Source organism: Coregonus clupeaformis, chromosome 15 (assembly GCF_020615455.1).
Source record: "Coregonus clupeaformis isolate EN_2021a chromosome 15, ASM2061545v1, whole genome shotgun sequence".
NCBI lineage: Eukaryota > Metazoa > Chordata > Actinopteri > Salmoniformes > Salmonidae > Coregonus > Coregonus clupeaformis.
The window spans coordinates 45,367,863-45,383,399 of record NC_059206.1 but is presented as its reverse complement, the minus strand read 5'-3'; the positions used below and the strand labels follow the sequence as shown (position 1 = coordinate 45,383,399).

General features: G+C 47.1%; 1 protein-coding gene across 1 annotated transcript in view; it reads right to left on the bottom strand.

The window, feature by feature from the left end:
* Positions 1 to 345: 345 nt before the first annotated feature.
* Positions 346 to 15,537, bottom strand: part of LOC121583222 (melanopsin-B-like) — a 43,013-nt gene continuing 27,821 nt past the window's right edge. Inside the window, exons 2-9 of the mRNA XM_045225402.1 lie at positions 12,236 to 12,369; positions 11,786 to 11,989; positions 11,352 to 11,523; positions 10,976 to 11,137; positions 5,061 to 5,168; positions 3,151 to 3,325; positions 1,328 to 1,477; positions 346 to 988 (exon numbers count right to left, since the gene is read on the bottom strand). Of these exons, the coding sequence (XP_045081337.1) occupies positions 587 to 988; positions 1,328 to 1,477; positions 3,151 to 3,325; positions 5,061 to 5,168; positions 10,976 to 11,137; positions 11,352 to 11,523; positions 11,786 to 11,989; positions 12,236 to 12,369 (1,507 nt within the window). The 3' untranslated portion in view covers positions 346 to 586. The remainder of the gene's footprint in view (positions 989 to 1,327; positions 1,478 to 3,150; positions 3,326 to 5,060; positions 5,169 to 10,975; positions 11,138 to 11,351; positions 11,524 to 11,785; positions 11,990 to 12,235; positions 12,370 to 15,537) is intronic.

Sequence of the window (15,537 nt, the reverse complement as noted above, 5' to 3'; positions counted from 1 at the left end):
TACTGTATGTCAGGGTTCTTCAATTCCGGTCCTGGAGGGCCGAAACACCTCTGTTTTTCATCCTCTCCTTCTAATCAGGGGCTAATTCAGACCTGGGACACCAGGTGAGCGCAATTAACTACCAGGTAGAAATAAAAAACAGAAGTGTTTCGGCCCTCCAGGACCGGAATTGAAGAACCCTGCTGTATGTTAATGAGACAGAAACAACAATGACATGCACCCACTAGTGGTCAAAAGGTTTTTAGCGCTCCAAAGATACTGTACGGTACTGTATTCTGTGGGGTGGAATTACAGTACCATTCAAAATACAGCAATTATTTCCCCGCCCACAACATTTTCCCACAATGCACCATAATTTACAGTATGCTGCAGAAAACAGTTTCAGATCATTTTACTGTTGATAATACCCAATATGTGCGTATAATTTACAGTTTTCTGTTACAGTGTACGTATAACCTCCGTGGACCATAACAATCCTCACTTGCTCTCTATTGTCTATATTGTACAGTAATATGACAGTAACACATCCACATCCACACATCATGCATACACCACAAAACCTTCAGACTGACTCCCCAGGGGTGTTTCAGGAGAGGAATTTCTCCACCGATTCCAGCAGTTCAGTGGAGCAGTTTAAACTCTGCAGGCCCAATAGCAGGTTCTCCTCACGGGTTGGTGCTCCATGCTTCTCCACCTTATAGTCCCCCGTTGTCTCTGACAAGGGGCTGATGATGATCTGGGAAACCTCAGAGTCTCTGTGTTTGTTGTTGTTCAGGGTCCTGGGGGTCCTGGGGGGTGAGGCTGGGGGTGGGGGGGCCTCCTCCACCTCAAGGGCTGAATGGGGGGCTATCTCCTGGGTCTTCCTCTCGTCCTCCTCCTGCCACCCCTCTCCACCCTCCTCCCTGGTCATAAGGAGGGACATGGTGGCCATGTTGACAGATTCAGACACCAGGTCGTGGTCACAGCTGCTCAGTGAGCCCCTCTCACACTATGAAAGCACCAAAATAAATGGGGTGTGAATTACATTTTTACCATCCTCATAATTTTTTATGAGCATATATTTGGATGTTTTCTTCTCAACTATAGAATATGTTGAATAACTCCTGTCTATGCCTCTGTTCCATTGCAAATGATTGCAAATTGCATAAAAATAAATAAATAATTGTGTTTTCTACATTTTTAGAAGCATCTCTGAACCTGAGTATACCAGGTACCAGCTGTTATTTTTTATTTTGTATTATGCTGTCAGCCTGACAGATTAATTTCATGTTCAGAAAAGCATTACAGCGCCCCAGTGACAGTTGGCTGGCTGGAACTCCTACCTTACCTTTTCCTGGCTGTTGCTGTTCCTTATCTTGGCCTGCTGCTGGGCTGACTGTCTGCACTCCTTCACCCTCAGAGCTCCAGAGGAGTGGCTGATTCTCAGAGATTGGCCCTGCTGGTCCATGTGGTCCAGCTCGACATCACTCCACATCTGCTGTGGAGGTTACACACAACACGGGTCCAAGTCAGCCAGGTCAGCCAAGTCAGCCAGGCCAGCCAGGTCCAAGTCAGCCAGGTCCAAGTCCAAGTCAGCCAAGTCAGCTAGGTCCAAGTCAGCCAGGACCAAGTCAGCCAGGTCCAAGTCAGCCAGGTCAACCAGGTCAGCCACTGCTCAGTATACTGTATGTACTGTAAATTCAGTTTCAAGAAAGTATGCCTATATAACTCTGAAAACTCTAAAATGTAAACGTTTTTTGGGGGGGAAATCCTTTGTGTTTGGACAGAACTGTAGGAGGTCCAGTAGGTCCATATGTAGGAGGTCCAGGATATAGACCTCCTGCGGATCAGTTGTGATTGTGCAGACTTAGCACTTCCAGACGGTCTAAAGTGGAACCGGCAGGTACAGTAGTGCTGAACCTGCCCATGGCACCCTCCCCAGACCAGTGGACCAGTGGACCACTGGAAACACAGCTCTGAAGGGAGGGACACCCGTTTCCCCTACAGACCTCTCCCTATGGATCCACAGCATTAAACACACACAGGCCACTGGGAGAGCATCAGACCCAGAGCTCCTGGCGTGCTGCTGGATGCCTGTGTATGTGTTAGCCAGTTAGTCAAGAGCCCTGGGGTGTGTCAGGGAGTTTGTATTGGCACCTAGAAGGGTTTTTAGTCTTTGTCCTCACTCAGCAGCTGAGCTCTAACCCAGCATGTATACACAAAGTAAAGTTATTGTGTGTTATGCCAACAATGCATGAGACACGTCTTAATGCTGGAATCCATAGTGGTGAAACTGCCATGTCCGTTTGCTATATTACAACAAGGAAGACGTTACTTCAAACTAAGAGCACTGTTTTTTTCCTCAGACATCATTGCATGTGCGATAGAACAGCAGACAAACCTGGATGCTATCTCCTCAAAACAAAAGCAACAACAAATGTGCCTGGGGCAGCCAGTGGCACCTTTCGCGGATCTCAGCTTTAAACAGTTTAGGAGATTACATCTTAATACTGCTCCATTATACGGTAATGTCTTGTGATATTGTTTACATAGTGACATAGTGAAAAGATCTCACACAGGTGATGGTTTAGTCCAGTTAGCTCTAGAGCACTGTGCTTTACCGTGTTTTTCTTTTTTGTGATCAACATTTTATCACTTTTCTCAGAAACATACATACAAAATAACGGATTGCAGTACAAGAAAGCAGTACATTGTTGCGTTTGAACGTTTCTGTTCTTGTAGCCTTGACTCCAGCCTTTGTGTATGCCTGGCAACATGAGACAACTATTCTTGTGCAGCATCTATCCACCCCTCTACCCCTACCCTCCAACCCCTCTACATCTGCCCTCCAACTCCTCTACAACTACCCTCAAAGTCCTCTACCCCTACCCTCCACCCCTCTATCATCTACCCCTACCCCTACCCTCCATCCCTCTACCCCTCTACCCCTACCCTCCAACCCCTCTACCCTTACCCTTACCCTCCACCCTTCTACGCCTACCCTCCAACCCCTTTACGATCTACCCCTACCCTACATCCCTCTGCCCCTACCCTCCAACCCCTCTGCCCCTACCCTCCAACCCATCTATCCCTACCCTCCAACCCCTCTATCCCTACCCTCCAACCCCTCTACCCCTACCACCCCAACCCAACAAAAGCACACTAACTCACTGTGTCTCCGGTGGACATAGAGGACACTCTATGGAACTTGGTCTTGGAGGTGGAGGACTGTCTGCTGAGCATGGAGTCCCTGAAGGAGGACTCACTGTTGGACACAGAGATACAGTCCTTCCTGGGGGTCTGGGCCAGGCAGTGCAGACAGGGAACCTTCTCTGCCAGAGTGTCTCTGTATGGGAGAGTCAACAAAGAAGAAAGGAAAGGAGAGGGTAAAGGGAGGAGAGAGGCAAGAGGAAGGAGGGATACAATGTCAAGCATACAGTACACCAAATCGTCCCTATTGTCATCACCTAAGTCAGTTGTAACAAGTCAGTTGTTATACAGTGCATTCGGAAAGTATTCAGACCCCTTGACTTTTCCTACATTTTGTTACAGCCTTAAATCCTCATCAATCTACACACAATACCCCATAATGACAAAGCGAAAACAGGTTTCTACAACTTGATTGGAGTCCACCTGTGGTAAATTCAATTGATTGGACATGATTTGGAAAGGCACACACCTGTCTATATAAGGTCCCACAGTTGACAGTGCATGTCAGAAGAAAACCAAGTCATGAGGTCGAAGGAATTGTCCGTAGAGCTCCAAGACAGGATTGTGTCGAGGCACAGATCTGGGGAAGGGTACCAAAACATTTCTGTAGCATTGAAGGTCCGCAAGAACACAGTGGCCTCCATCATTCTTAAGTGGAAGAAGTTTGGAACCACCAAGACTCTTCCTAGAGCTGGCTGCCCGGCCAAACTGAGCAATCGGGGGAGAAGGGCCTAGGTCAGTGAGGTGACCAAGAACCTGATGGTCACTCTGACAGAGCTCCAGAGTTCCTCTGTGGAGATGGGAGAACCTTACAGAAGGACAACCATCTCTGCAGCACTACACCAATCAGGCCTTTATGGTACAGTGGCCAGACGGAAGCCACTCCTCAGTAAAAGGCACATGACAGCCCGCTTGGAGTGTGCCAAAAGGCACCTAAAGGACTCTCAGACCATGAGAAACAAGATTCTCTGGTCTGATGAAACCAAGATTGAACTCTTTGGCCTGAATGCCAAGCGTCACGTCTGGAGGAAACCTGGCACCATCCCTACGATGAAGCATGGTGGTGGCAGCATCATGCTGTGGGGATGTTTTTCAGCGGCAGGGACTGGGAGACTAGTCAGGATCGAGGGAAAGATGAACGGAGCAAAGTACAGAGAGATCCTTGATGAAAACCTGCTCCAGAGCGCTCAGGACCTCAGAATGGGGCGATGGTTCCCCTTCCAACAGAACAACAACCCTAAGCACACAGCCAAGACAACGCAGGAGTGGCTTCAGGACAAGTCTCTGAATGTCCTTGAGTGGCCCAGCCTGAGCCCGAACTTGAACCCGATCAAACATCTCTGGAGAGACCTGATAATAGCTGTGCAGCGACGCTACCCATCCAACCTGACAGAGCTTGAGAGGATCTGCAGAGAAGAATGGGAGAAACTCTCCAAATACAGCTGTGCCAAGCTTGTGTCGTCATACCCAAGAAGACTCAAGGCTGTAATCACTGCCAAAGGTGCTTTAACAAAGTACTGAGTAAAGTGTCTGAATACTTATGTAAATGTGTAAATACTTATGTAAATGTTAACCTGTTTTTGCTTTGTCATTATGGGGTATTGTGTGTAGATTGATGAGGGGGAAAAAACAATTTAATCAATTTTAGAATAAGGCTGTAACATAACAAAATGTGGAAAAAGTCAAGGGGTCTGAATACTTTCCGAATGCACTGCAGGAGTCCAGTCTGGACGGCCAAGCCCAGTCACACCAAAGGATCCTTAGTGCAACTTGCCAAAACAATCTTAGGTTATGAAAGGTTAGGACAGTACATAAAATGGTGTTTTGAGTTATGCCCTAGGGGAGGGACACATTAAGATGACGATACTCACCTGTATTTGGAGTGGATGATAGCATAGATGAAGGGGTTATAGATGGCTGAGGCTTTGGCTATGACAGCAGGGACGGCCTTGGAGTAGGGACTGAGGGTACTTCCATAACTGAAAGGAGAGGTATCATGAATAGGACACTACAAGCCTCATAGGTAAAGTAATCTGACCTCCTCAGGTTTTACTGACATATGGCAGTAAGTTATTCTCCTCTGCTTCCACCCTCTAAAAAATAAGATTGGAGTCTGAACTCTGTGTTTGTACAGAATGTCAGTGGATGGTCAGTAATGAGTCAGCCCATGCCTGTCTGTGCCTTGGTCAGTCAGTGGGTGTCTGTTTGTACTGCCTGCCTAGTTGGCTCCTGTGCAACCTGTTTGTATGGCCTGGCAGTGACCCAAAGGTGTTGTGGAGTGAGCAGGAGGAATCACATGCTTGATTATCCCTCCTCTCCGACAGACTGCACTCACATCACTTCACATCCACTCTCTTCACCTCTACTCTCACTGCAGTACGTACAGTACGTTCCCCATACAAAACTCAAAAAAACATCTGTTTAAACTGTCCCTGACCCTGATAGCGTTTCAAAACTCTCAAAACAGTCTGTCTCAGACTCTCACCTCTTCAACCCATAGGTGCCTGCCATTCCGAACCAATCCCAGCCTTACTTTAAAATAATTTGGAGTGGGATTCGGAAATAATGTATCCCAGATTTTTCTGCATTAACCAAAGATCTGCAGTAACTACAGTAAAATCCTCAACTTCATATCTGAATCAAGACAGTCAGAAAAAAATAACTATTCATGACTCCTGATCCTTCATAATATCCAGATCACATGCCCTCTAACTATAACCATTGCTTAAGCATCTCAACAACTAGATCAGGGTCTGTATTCATATAGCATCTCAGATTAGAAGTTGATCTAGGATCAAGTTTCAAGTTTTAATGTACACATGAACAAGTACAGTAAAATGCCTTTCTTTGCAAGCTCTAACCCCAACAATGCATTATTAAATAACAATGTAATACTAAAAATAACAAGGTAGAACAAAAACCCACGAGATATAAGAAGAACACGATAAAGTAAGCATACTATTATACAGGGTCAGTTCCAATACCATATTTACAATGTGCAGGGATACTGGATCGATAGAGGTAAATACAGTTGAAGTCGGAAGTTTACATACACCTTAGCCAAATACATTTAAACTCAGTTTTTCACAATTCCTGACATTTAATCCTAGTAAAAATTCCCTGTTTTAGGTCAGTTAGGATCACCACTTTATTTTAAGAATGTGAAATGTCAGAATAATAGTAGAGAGAATGATTTATTTCAGCTTTTATTTATTTCATCACAGTCCCAGTGGGTCAGAAGTTTACATACACTCAATTAGTATTTGGTAGCATTGCCTTTAAATTGTTTAACTTGGGTCAAACCTTTCGGGTAGCCTTCCACAAGCTTCCCACAAAAAGTTGGGTGAATTTTGGCCCATTCCTCCTGACAGAGCTGGTGTAACTGAGTCAGGTTTGTCGGCCTCCTTGCTCGCACACGCTTTTTCAGTTCTGCACACACATTTTCTATAGGGTTGAGGTCAGGGCTTTGTGATGGCCACTCCAATACTTTGACTTTGTTATCCTTAAGCCATTTTGCCACAACTTTGGAAGTATGCTTGGGGTCATTGTCCATTTGGAAGACCCATTTGCGACCAAGCTTTATCTTCCTGACTGATGTCTTGAGATGTTGCTTCAATATATCCACATAATTTTCCTTCCACATAATGCCATCTATTTTGTGAAGTGCACCAGTCCCTCCTGCAGCAAAGCACCCCCACAGCATGATGCTGCCACCCCCGTGCTTCATGGTTGGGATGGTGTTCTTTGGCTTGCAAGCGTTCCCCTTTTTCCTCCAAACATAACGATGGTCATTATGGCCAAACATTTCTATTTTTGTTTTATCAGACCAGAGGACATTTCTCCAAGAAGTACGATCTTTGTCCCCATGTGCAGTTGCAAACCATAGTCTGGCTTTTTTATGGCGGTTTTGTAGCAGTGGCTTCTTCCTTGCTGAGCGGCCTTTCAGGTTATGTTGATATAGGACTCTTTTTACTGTGGATATAGATACTTTTGTACCTGTTTCCTTTAGCATCTTCACAAGGTCCTTTGCTGTTCTGGGATTGATTTGCACTTTTCGCACCAAAGTATGTTAATCTCTAGGAGACAGAACGTGTCTCCTTCCTGAGCGGTATGATGGCTGCGTGGTCCCATTGTGTTTATACTTGGGTACTATTGTTTGTACAGATGAACGTGGTACCTTCAGGCATTTGGAAATTGCTCCCAAGGATGAACCAGACTTGTGGAGGTCTACAATTTTTTTTCTGAGGTCTTGGCTGATTTATTTTGATTTTCCCATGATGTCAAGCAAAGAGGCACTGAGTTTGAAGGTAGGCCTTGAAATACATCCACATGTACACCTCCAATTGACTGAAATGATGTCAATTAGCCTACCAGAAGCTTCTAAAGCCATGACATCATTTTCTGGAATATTCCAAGCTGTTTAAAGGCACAGTCAACTTAGTGTATGTAAACTTCTGACCCACTGGAATTGTGATACAGTGAATTATAAGTGAAATAATCTGTTTGTAAACAATTGTTGGAAAAATTACTTGTGTCATGCACAAAGTAGATGTCCTAACCGACATGCCAAAACTATAGTTTGTTAACAAGAAATTTGTGGAGTGATTGAAAAACGAGTTTTAATGACTCCAACCTAAGTGTATGTAAACTTCCGACTTCAACTGTATGTATAGGGGTAAGGTGACTAGGCATCAGGATATATGATAAACAGTGTAGCAGCAGCGTGTATGTGAGTGGGTGTGTGTAGAGTCAGTATAAATGTATGTGCAAATTCTGTGTGTGTGAGCAAATGATGGAGTGTGTGTATGTGGGTTGGAGTATCAATGTACGTTATGTGTAGGGCCCTGTGAGTGTGCATAGATAAGAATTAAATACAAAGGACAACTCTGATATTTTGTTAGCTATTTAATTAGCTATTTAGCCGTCTTATGGCATGGGGATAGAAGCTGTTGTTCAGGGAGCCTGTTGGTGTCAGACTTGATGCACTGATACTGCTTGCCAAGTGGAAGCAGAGCGAACAGTCTATGGCTTGCGTGGTTGGAGTCTTTAACAATTTTGGGCTGTCCACACCACCCTCTGTAGGGCCATGCGATCGAGGGCGGTGCTATTGCCATACCAAGCAGTGATGTAGCCAGTGGAGATGCTCTTAATGGTGCAACTGTAACTTTTGGAGGATTTGAGGGCCCATGCCAAACTTTTTCAACCTCCTGTCGCGCCTTCTTCACGACTGTGCACATGTGTGGACCATTTTAACTTCTTAGTGATTTGGACACAGAGGAACTTCACGCTCTCGATCCACTCCACTGCAGCCTCATCGATGTGGATGGGGGCGTGCTTGCCCCCCCCTTTCCTGCAGTCCACGATCAGCTCCTTGGTCTTACTGACGGTTGAGGAAGAGGTTGTTGTTCCGGGTCCACACTTTCAGGTCACTGACCTCCCTGTAGGCTGTCTCATCGTCGCCGGGGATCAGGCCTACTGCCAACGTGTCGTCAGCAAGCTTTATGATGGTGTTCGAATCGTGCGTGGCCACACAGTCGTGGGTGAACAGGGAGTACAGGAGGGGACTAAGCACACACCCCTGTGGGGCCCCCGTGTTGAGGGTCAGCGTGACGGAGATGATGTTGCCTACCCTCACCACCTGGGGTCGTCCCGCCAGGAAGTCCAGGATCCAGTTGCAGAGGGAAGTGTTCAGTCCCAGGGTCCTATGCTTGGTGACGAGTTTGGAGAGGACAGTGGTGTTGAACTCTGAGCTGTAGTTAATGAACAGCATTCTCACATATGTACAGTATTCCTCTTATCTAGGTGGGTGAGGGCAGTGTGGAATGCAATTGAGATTTAGTTGTCTATGGATCTGTTGGGGAGGTATGCAAATTGAAGTGTGTCTAGGGTGTCGGAGTTGATGTGTGCTATACCCAGCCACTCAAAGCACTTCATGATTACAGATGTGAGTGCTACAGGGCAGTAGTCATTGTGGCATGAAGCCTTTGAGTTCTTGAGAACAGAAATGATGGTGGTCATCGTAAAACGTGGGGATTACAGACTGGGACAAGGAGAGGTTGAAAATTACTGTGAATATACCTGCCAGCTGTTCTGTACATGCTCTGAGAATGCACCCTGGAATACCATCGGGCCCCGCAGCCTTACGGGTATTGACCTGAATAGACTTTACTCACGTCGGCCTCGGAGAGTGAGATCACCCAATCTTCTGGTTGGTGGTGGCCCGCACACCCGATACGATGTTATTGTCAAAGCGTGCATAAAATGCATTGAGTTCGTCTGGTAGAGTGGCATCGTTGGGCAGATCACGGCTGGGTCTTCCTTTGTAATCCGTAATGGACCGTAGCCCCTGCCACATGCAGCGGGCATCGGAGCCTGTATAATATGATTCTACCTTATTCCTATATTGTCATTTTGCTGGTTTGATGACTCTGCGGAGGTCATAGCGGGACTTCTTGTACTTGTTCCTATCCTCAGCCATAGCCTCAGGGTTGTCTGCGATAACCCTGTGTGTGGTAGCCCTATCCTTTAGTTTAGTGCCAATCTCAGTGTTAACCCAGGGCTTTTGATTGGGGAAGCAGCAAACCTTAACTATGGGGACAACGTCGCTGATGCATTTCCTAATGAAGCTGGTGACGGAGGTGGTTAGCTCATCAACGTTATCGGCGGAGTCCCAAAATATATTCCAATCAGTGGAGTCCCAAAATATATTCCAATCAGTGCTAGCAAAGCTGTCCTGTAGCATAATCAATGATTCTGGAGACCGTTTCTCAATGGAGCGAGTCACGGGTCATTCCTGTTTGAGCTTCTGCTTGTAAACAGGAAGCAGGAGTCATTTGTCGAATGGATGAGGGAGGGCCTTGTATGCTTGCTTGTGGCTAGAATATTAGTGGTCTAGGACTTTATCGCCCCTAGTGGTGAGGGAGACGTGTTGATGGAAGTTGGGCACCTCTAGATGTACGTTTTCCTGCTTGGTTATAGCCTGCTACAGTTCGTTAAGTGCCAGCTTGTTATTTTTCTTGTCCTGAGCTGGAATGTCACGATAACAGCTGAAAATTCCCTTGGGAGGTAAAAGGGTCAGCATCAGGTATTCCAAGACAGGTGAATAATGGGTTTACACTTCCACAGTGCTCGAGTCAGAACACCAGTTGTTGTTGACGAAGAGGCAAACCCCTCCCCCCCTCGATTTCCCCGACTCCTCTGTCCTGTCTGCATGGTGAATGGAGAATCCATCGAGTTGGATAGCCATGGGGGGTGTCCGAGAGCCATATTTCTGAAAAGCCGAGAATATTTCAATCCTAGGTCATCCATCTTATTATTAAGGGACTGTACATTGACCAGTAGAATGCGGGGAAGAGGTGGCCGGTTCTCCCTTCGCTTTAATCTCTCCAGGATCCCCCCTCTCTTGCCTCTGTAACGTCTGTGTTTCCTCTTGGGTAGCCCGTAAATTGGGTCGGAATTACAGAAAGAGCCAACGGAAAATTAGTCGAAGTTGAAGCCGGAATTGAGGTAAGTAACTGCCAATCTGAAAGAAATGATAGCGGATACATTTTAGAGAATATTAAGTAAAAATAAACGACAGAATCACAAAATAGGTAAAGTTGGGTCAGAGCTTGCAAAACGGCAGCCATACAGTACGGCGCCATCTTTCATCAGATCCCCCCTGTCCCTGTAATCTTATTCATCATTTTCTAAACAGGCAAAACTGATCCTAGATCAGCACTACTGAGACGCTTTATGAATATGGGAACTGAACCCCATTGAAATCCATATGTAACTCCATAGTTACCCAGCCCAGGCGATGAGGGTGACGCAGGCGTAGGGAGACCAGGACATCACATACACGATGATGACTACAAAGGCGATCTTGGCCAGCTTCCACTCAGTCTTGATGGACTGCTGCTGGATCAGGGTGGACTTCCTTACCTGACTGCCCAGCTTCTCCATGTCTCTGTGGGCATCGGAGAGGGGATGGGGGGGTGTCAGACGAAGATAGACAACCAGAGGGCCCCATCGTCTGGATGTGTGTTTTGATTGTGTGTGTGTGCATATGAGTGTGTGTGCATGCGTGCTTGTGTGCATGCATGTGTGTGTGTATATAAGTACAGTATATGTCTATGTGTGTATGCACACAGAGGCATGGCTGTGTGAATGTACCAACTCACCTACTGGCGGTGCGTATGGCCAGGAACATGCAGAGGTAGCAGTAGGAGATGATGCCCAGAGGGATGAAGAACACAAAGACGCATAGCATCAGAGTGTAGCTCCTATTGGCTGGTGTGGAGGTCACATAATCCCACGTACAGGATGTCATCAGGCCCTCCGGGATATAGGAACCTGGATAGGGACATTGGGTTAGGGTTGAGGTTGGGGTCGGTTAGGGACCAAGTGTGTAAGAACGAGAGCGAGAGGAAATGATTGTTTCAGTACACCTGTAGAGAGAAGAGGAAGAGTGATAGCAGAGTGAGAGAGTTTGAAAGATAAGATAAAAGGTTGCTAGCCTGGTCCCAGATCTGTTTGGGCTCTTGCCAACTCCATTGGTGTCATTGTCTAGCAAAACATGGCACCCAAAAGGATAGTGTTAGTGGAGGGAACTCACTCCAGCCCAGGAGAGGCGCCAGGCTCCAGGCCAGCGAGTAGAGCCAGACTATGACGATTACAACGGAGGTGCGGCGTTTAGAGGTCCAGTGCAAGGCCTTCAGGGGCTTGGTGATGACTATGTAGCGGTCAATGGAGATCGCCAGCAGGTTGATCATGGAGGTGATCCCAAATAAGGCCCCACAGAAGGCGTACATCTTACAGCCTGAACAGAAATCATTTCACAGAGACAAAAAACAGAAATCATTTCACAGAGACAAAAAACAGAAATCTTACAATCTGAGTAATCTCAGAGAGATGGAATTTCCACAGAATTACTTTGAAGAGTATTTTTGGTTCAGTATATACAGCAAAATTCATCTCAAAATACCAAAATAGCTGAAGCTTTCAATTATGACAACTGATCTGATGCAGGTATTTTACCAAATGTATGGAATGAAGGTAAAAGTACCTGTTTCTCCAAACACCCATTCCTTGTAGAGACAGTTGACAAAGAAGATGGGAGACTGTGTGATGGCCATGAGGAAGTCACTCACTGCCAGATTCATGATGAAATAGTTAGGAGGAGTTCGGAGCTTCTTGTTACTGAAATATAGAACAAATATACAAAAGCAGTGTTTGTTTTACTTATTTTTTATTCATTGTTATTAGCTTACTGCTCATTTAAGCTTTTACCTTTAGCTTTATCGCTAAAGCTTAATCATTATCAACAAATAGTTTCTATCCAGGCAATGAAATACAGATCAGGTCACAAGGCAACGATACGATGCTGGACTTTCACGTTAGTCAAAAAGTGCAACCACTGGAACATGACTCTACTCTCACTTTGCTAGCTACCTCCCCGAAACCACTCCCCTCTGGGATCCGAATTCCTCAAAAGTGAACATTTCCCACTTTCTGCCAACCATTGTAATTCAGGATGTAGAGTCTGAGTGGGTGAATTATCATTACATGCATGCATGACTGTTATTTTGATTACTGTTTCCCATTAATCTCACCACAAACACAATTCAGCATAAGTGATGTACAGCGATCAGCCATCACCTGCTGACAGCCAGCCCCCTCCTGAGCCCCCTCCTCCCCACCAGACCATTCCCTCGCTCTCTTGCCTTGCCTCGCTCAGAGTCCATGCACTCACCATTATCCCATCCTAGCAGCATGGGTCATCCCCTACCTAGAAATACCTCCCGTTTTCCAAGAAACTAGACAAGCTCACGGCATGAGGGGAAATCAGACCGGTCAGCCCAATACAAATACAGAGGGTCAATCAAAGTTAGTATTTCAAGAAATGTCCAATTGCATGGAAAAATTCACTGATTTGGCATGAGTGTTTGAATGGGTGAGTGAGTGCCCTCTGCCCTCCCCACTGTGAACATAGCCTTATTTGAGTATTTTTGCTAAATAATGTTAATAACATTTAGATAGAGAAGTGACATGTTGGATTAGCGGAGAGTGGAGCATTGCAGTGTTGCCAGCTATATCTCAGTAGGAGGAAGCTATACAGCCATGCACTCATGTGGAAATAAAATCTGATTTGTACAAATCAAAGAGGAGATGTGATCTAATCATCTCAATGGTCTCCAGCCATCTCTATCACAAAGGAAACCACGGCCTGTCGGTCACTCACACATTACTAACACAGAGTACACTGTTGTTTGGTGTTTAGAAAAGTAATAACGCTGTCAAGCCTACTCCTGCTCCCTCCTTCCGGCACTCGACATCGCCGGTCTACTAAGCACCGGTCCTGGCAACCCACATTGTGCACACCTGGCAACCATCATTGCGCACACCTGCTCCCCATCGTTAAGCACACCTGGATTTCATCACCACCCTGATTACTCTCCCTTCATATAGCCCTCACCAACCTAAGTCATCAGGCAGTATTGGTTCTGTTATCATGTCCAGACGCTTCTCTTGTAAATCGCCATGGTCGTTATTATTAAACTCACCATCTGCACCTGACTCCTTACGTCTTCGTTACAGAATACTGCCTCAGAAATTATGGAAGCAGCAGATGATTACACCATCTTCCAGACGGTCGAGGAACAGGGTCATCTACACCAACACCACGACCAGCTGGCTCTACTGGGTAGGACCATGAAGGAGGTCCTCTCCGTTCTCCACCGCCTCGACACCACCTGCGAGGTTCTCCATACCTTTGACGGAGGGCCTCCTACCACGGGTCGTCACAGTGAGCCAGTCCCCCAGCCGTCGGCCCAGGTCAGCGATACCCCGACTGTCCCTTCCGGAGAAGTATGACGGCACTCCATCGAAATGCCGTGGCTTCCTACTCCAGTGCTCCCTCTATTTCACCTATCAGATGGGAGCCCCCACCACGAGAAGTCCAAGGTTGCCACAGTCATTTTCCTGCAGACCGGATGGGTGTTGGAGTAGGCTACAGCCATCTGCGAGAGTGGAGAGGAGGAGCTGGGTTCCTATGAGAGGTTCAGGGCAGTCTTCGACCATCCTCCAGAGGGCAGAGAGGGAGGTGAGCGACTTCTCCAACTCCAGCAGGGTGCCCAGACTACTGCGGAGTACGCCCTCACCTTTCGGACTGTGGCAGCCTCCAGCGGATGGAATGAGCCGGCTCTCCACCAATGGAGGTATGGGCCACACACCTCTCCGCGTCGCCGGAGACCGCTGGGGCTCTGTCCCTATTGCGGCCAGGAGGGGCATCAGCTTCAGTGGTGTCCGGTGCATCCTAACCTGGGGTCCACTAGAGCAAAGTGGCGGCCCCGTGACCTTCTGTCCCTCAGGGTAGGCGTGAGTATTCCATTATCTTCGTTTTCCGCCAAACTCTTTCTGGTTCCCATTTCACTGGCTGTCCCTCAAGTGTTGTCTCTACAACTCTAGTGGACTGCCGTGGGGAACTTTATCGACCAGGCCCTTTCCTCCTCCCTGAACTTGACCTCATACCCGCTCTCCTTTTCCTGTCCAAGCCCTAGTTATGCGACCATTGGGATCCGGCACAATTAGTCACGTCACAGCACCACTCACCCTCACTGTGGAACCCAAGCACCAGGACAACCTTCCCTTCATCATCATGCACCCTCACACAGTCATCCTCAGCCTCCCGTGGCTCCAACTCCATAATCCCACCATCTTCTGGTCAAAGATGAGAATCACAGACTGGGGACCACGTTGCTGGAGGACCTGCTTTCCCACACCCTGTGGTTCCACGTCGGTGGTGGGTCCTGTGAGTGTCCTCCAGCCCATCAAGTGGTCCTCCAGTATCATTGGCCCTGTGTTTTGGGACATAGATGTGGACATCTATAGGCTTTGGAGAGAGAACCCGCTCCTGCCACCTGCCATCCAGAGTGCATCTACGTCCCCACGGGGGTGAGAGTTCGGCTGTTGACCTGGGCACACACATCCCTCGCCACTGGACACCCAGGTATCACCCGCCCCATCCAATCCCTCTCCGATAAATACTGTTGGCCCACCTTGGCGCAGGACATCGCCCACTATGTCAACTCATGTTCGGTATTTACTCATTCCAAATCTCCCCGGCATGCTCCAGCAGGTAAACTACTTCCCCTTCTGTGCCTCAGCGGCCTTGGTCACATCTGTCCATAGACTTTGTAATGGATCTTCCCCTTTCTGATGGTTTTACCACTATTTTGGTTGACAGATTATCAAAATCCTGCCATTTTATCCTTCTCTCTGGTCTCCCTACCGCTCTCCAGGTCACTGAAGCACTATTCCAGCATGTCTTCTGGCACTATGGCCTTCCGGAAGACATTGTTAATGACC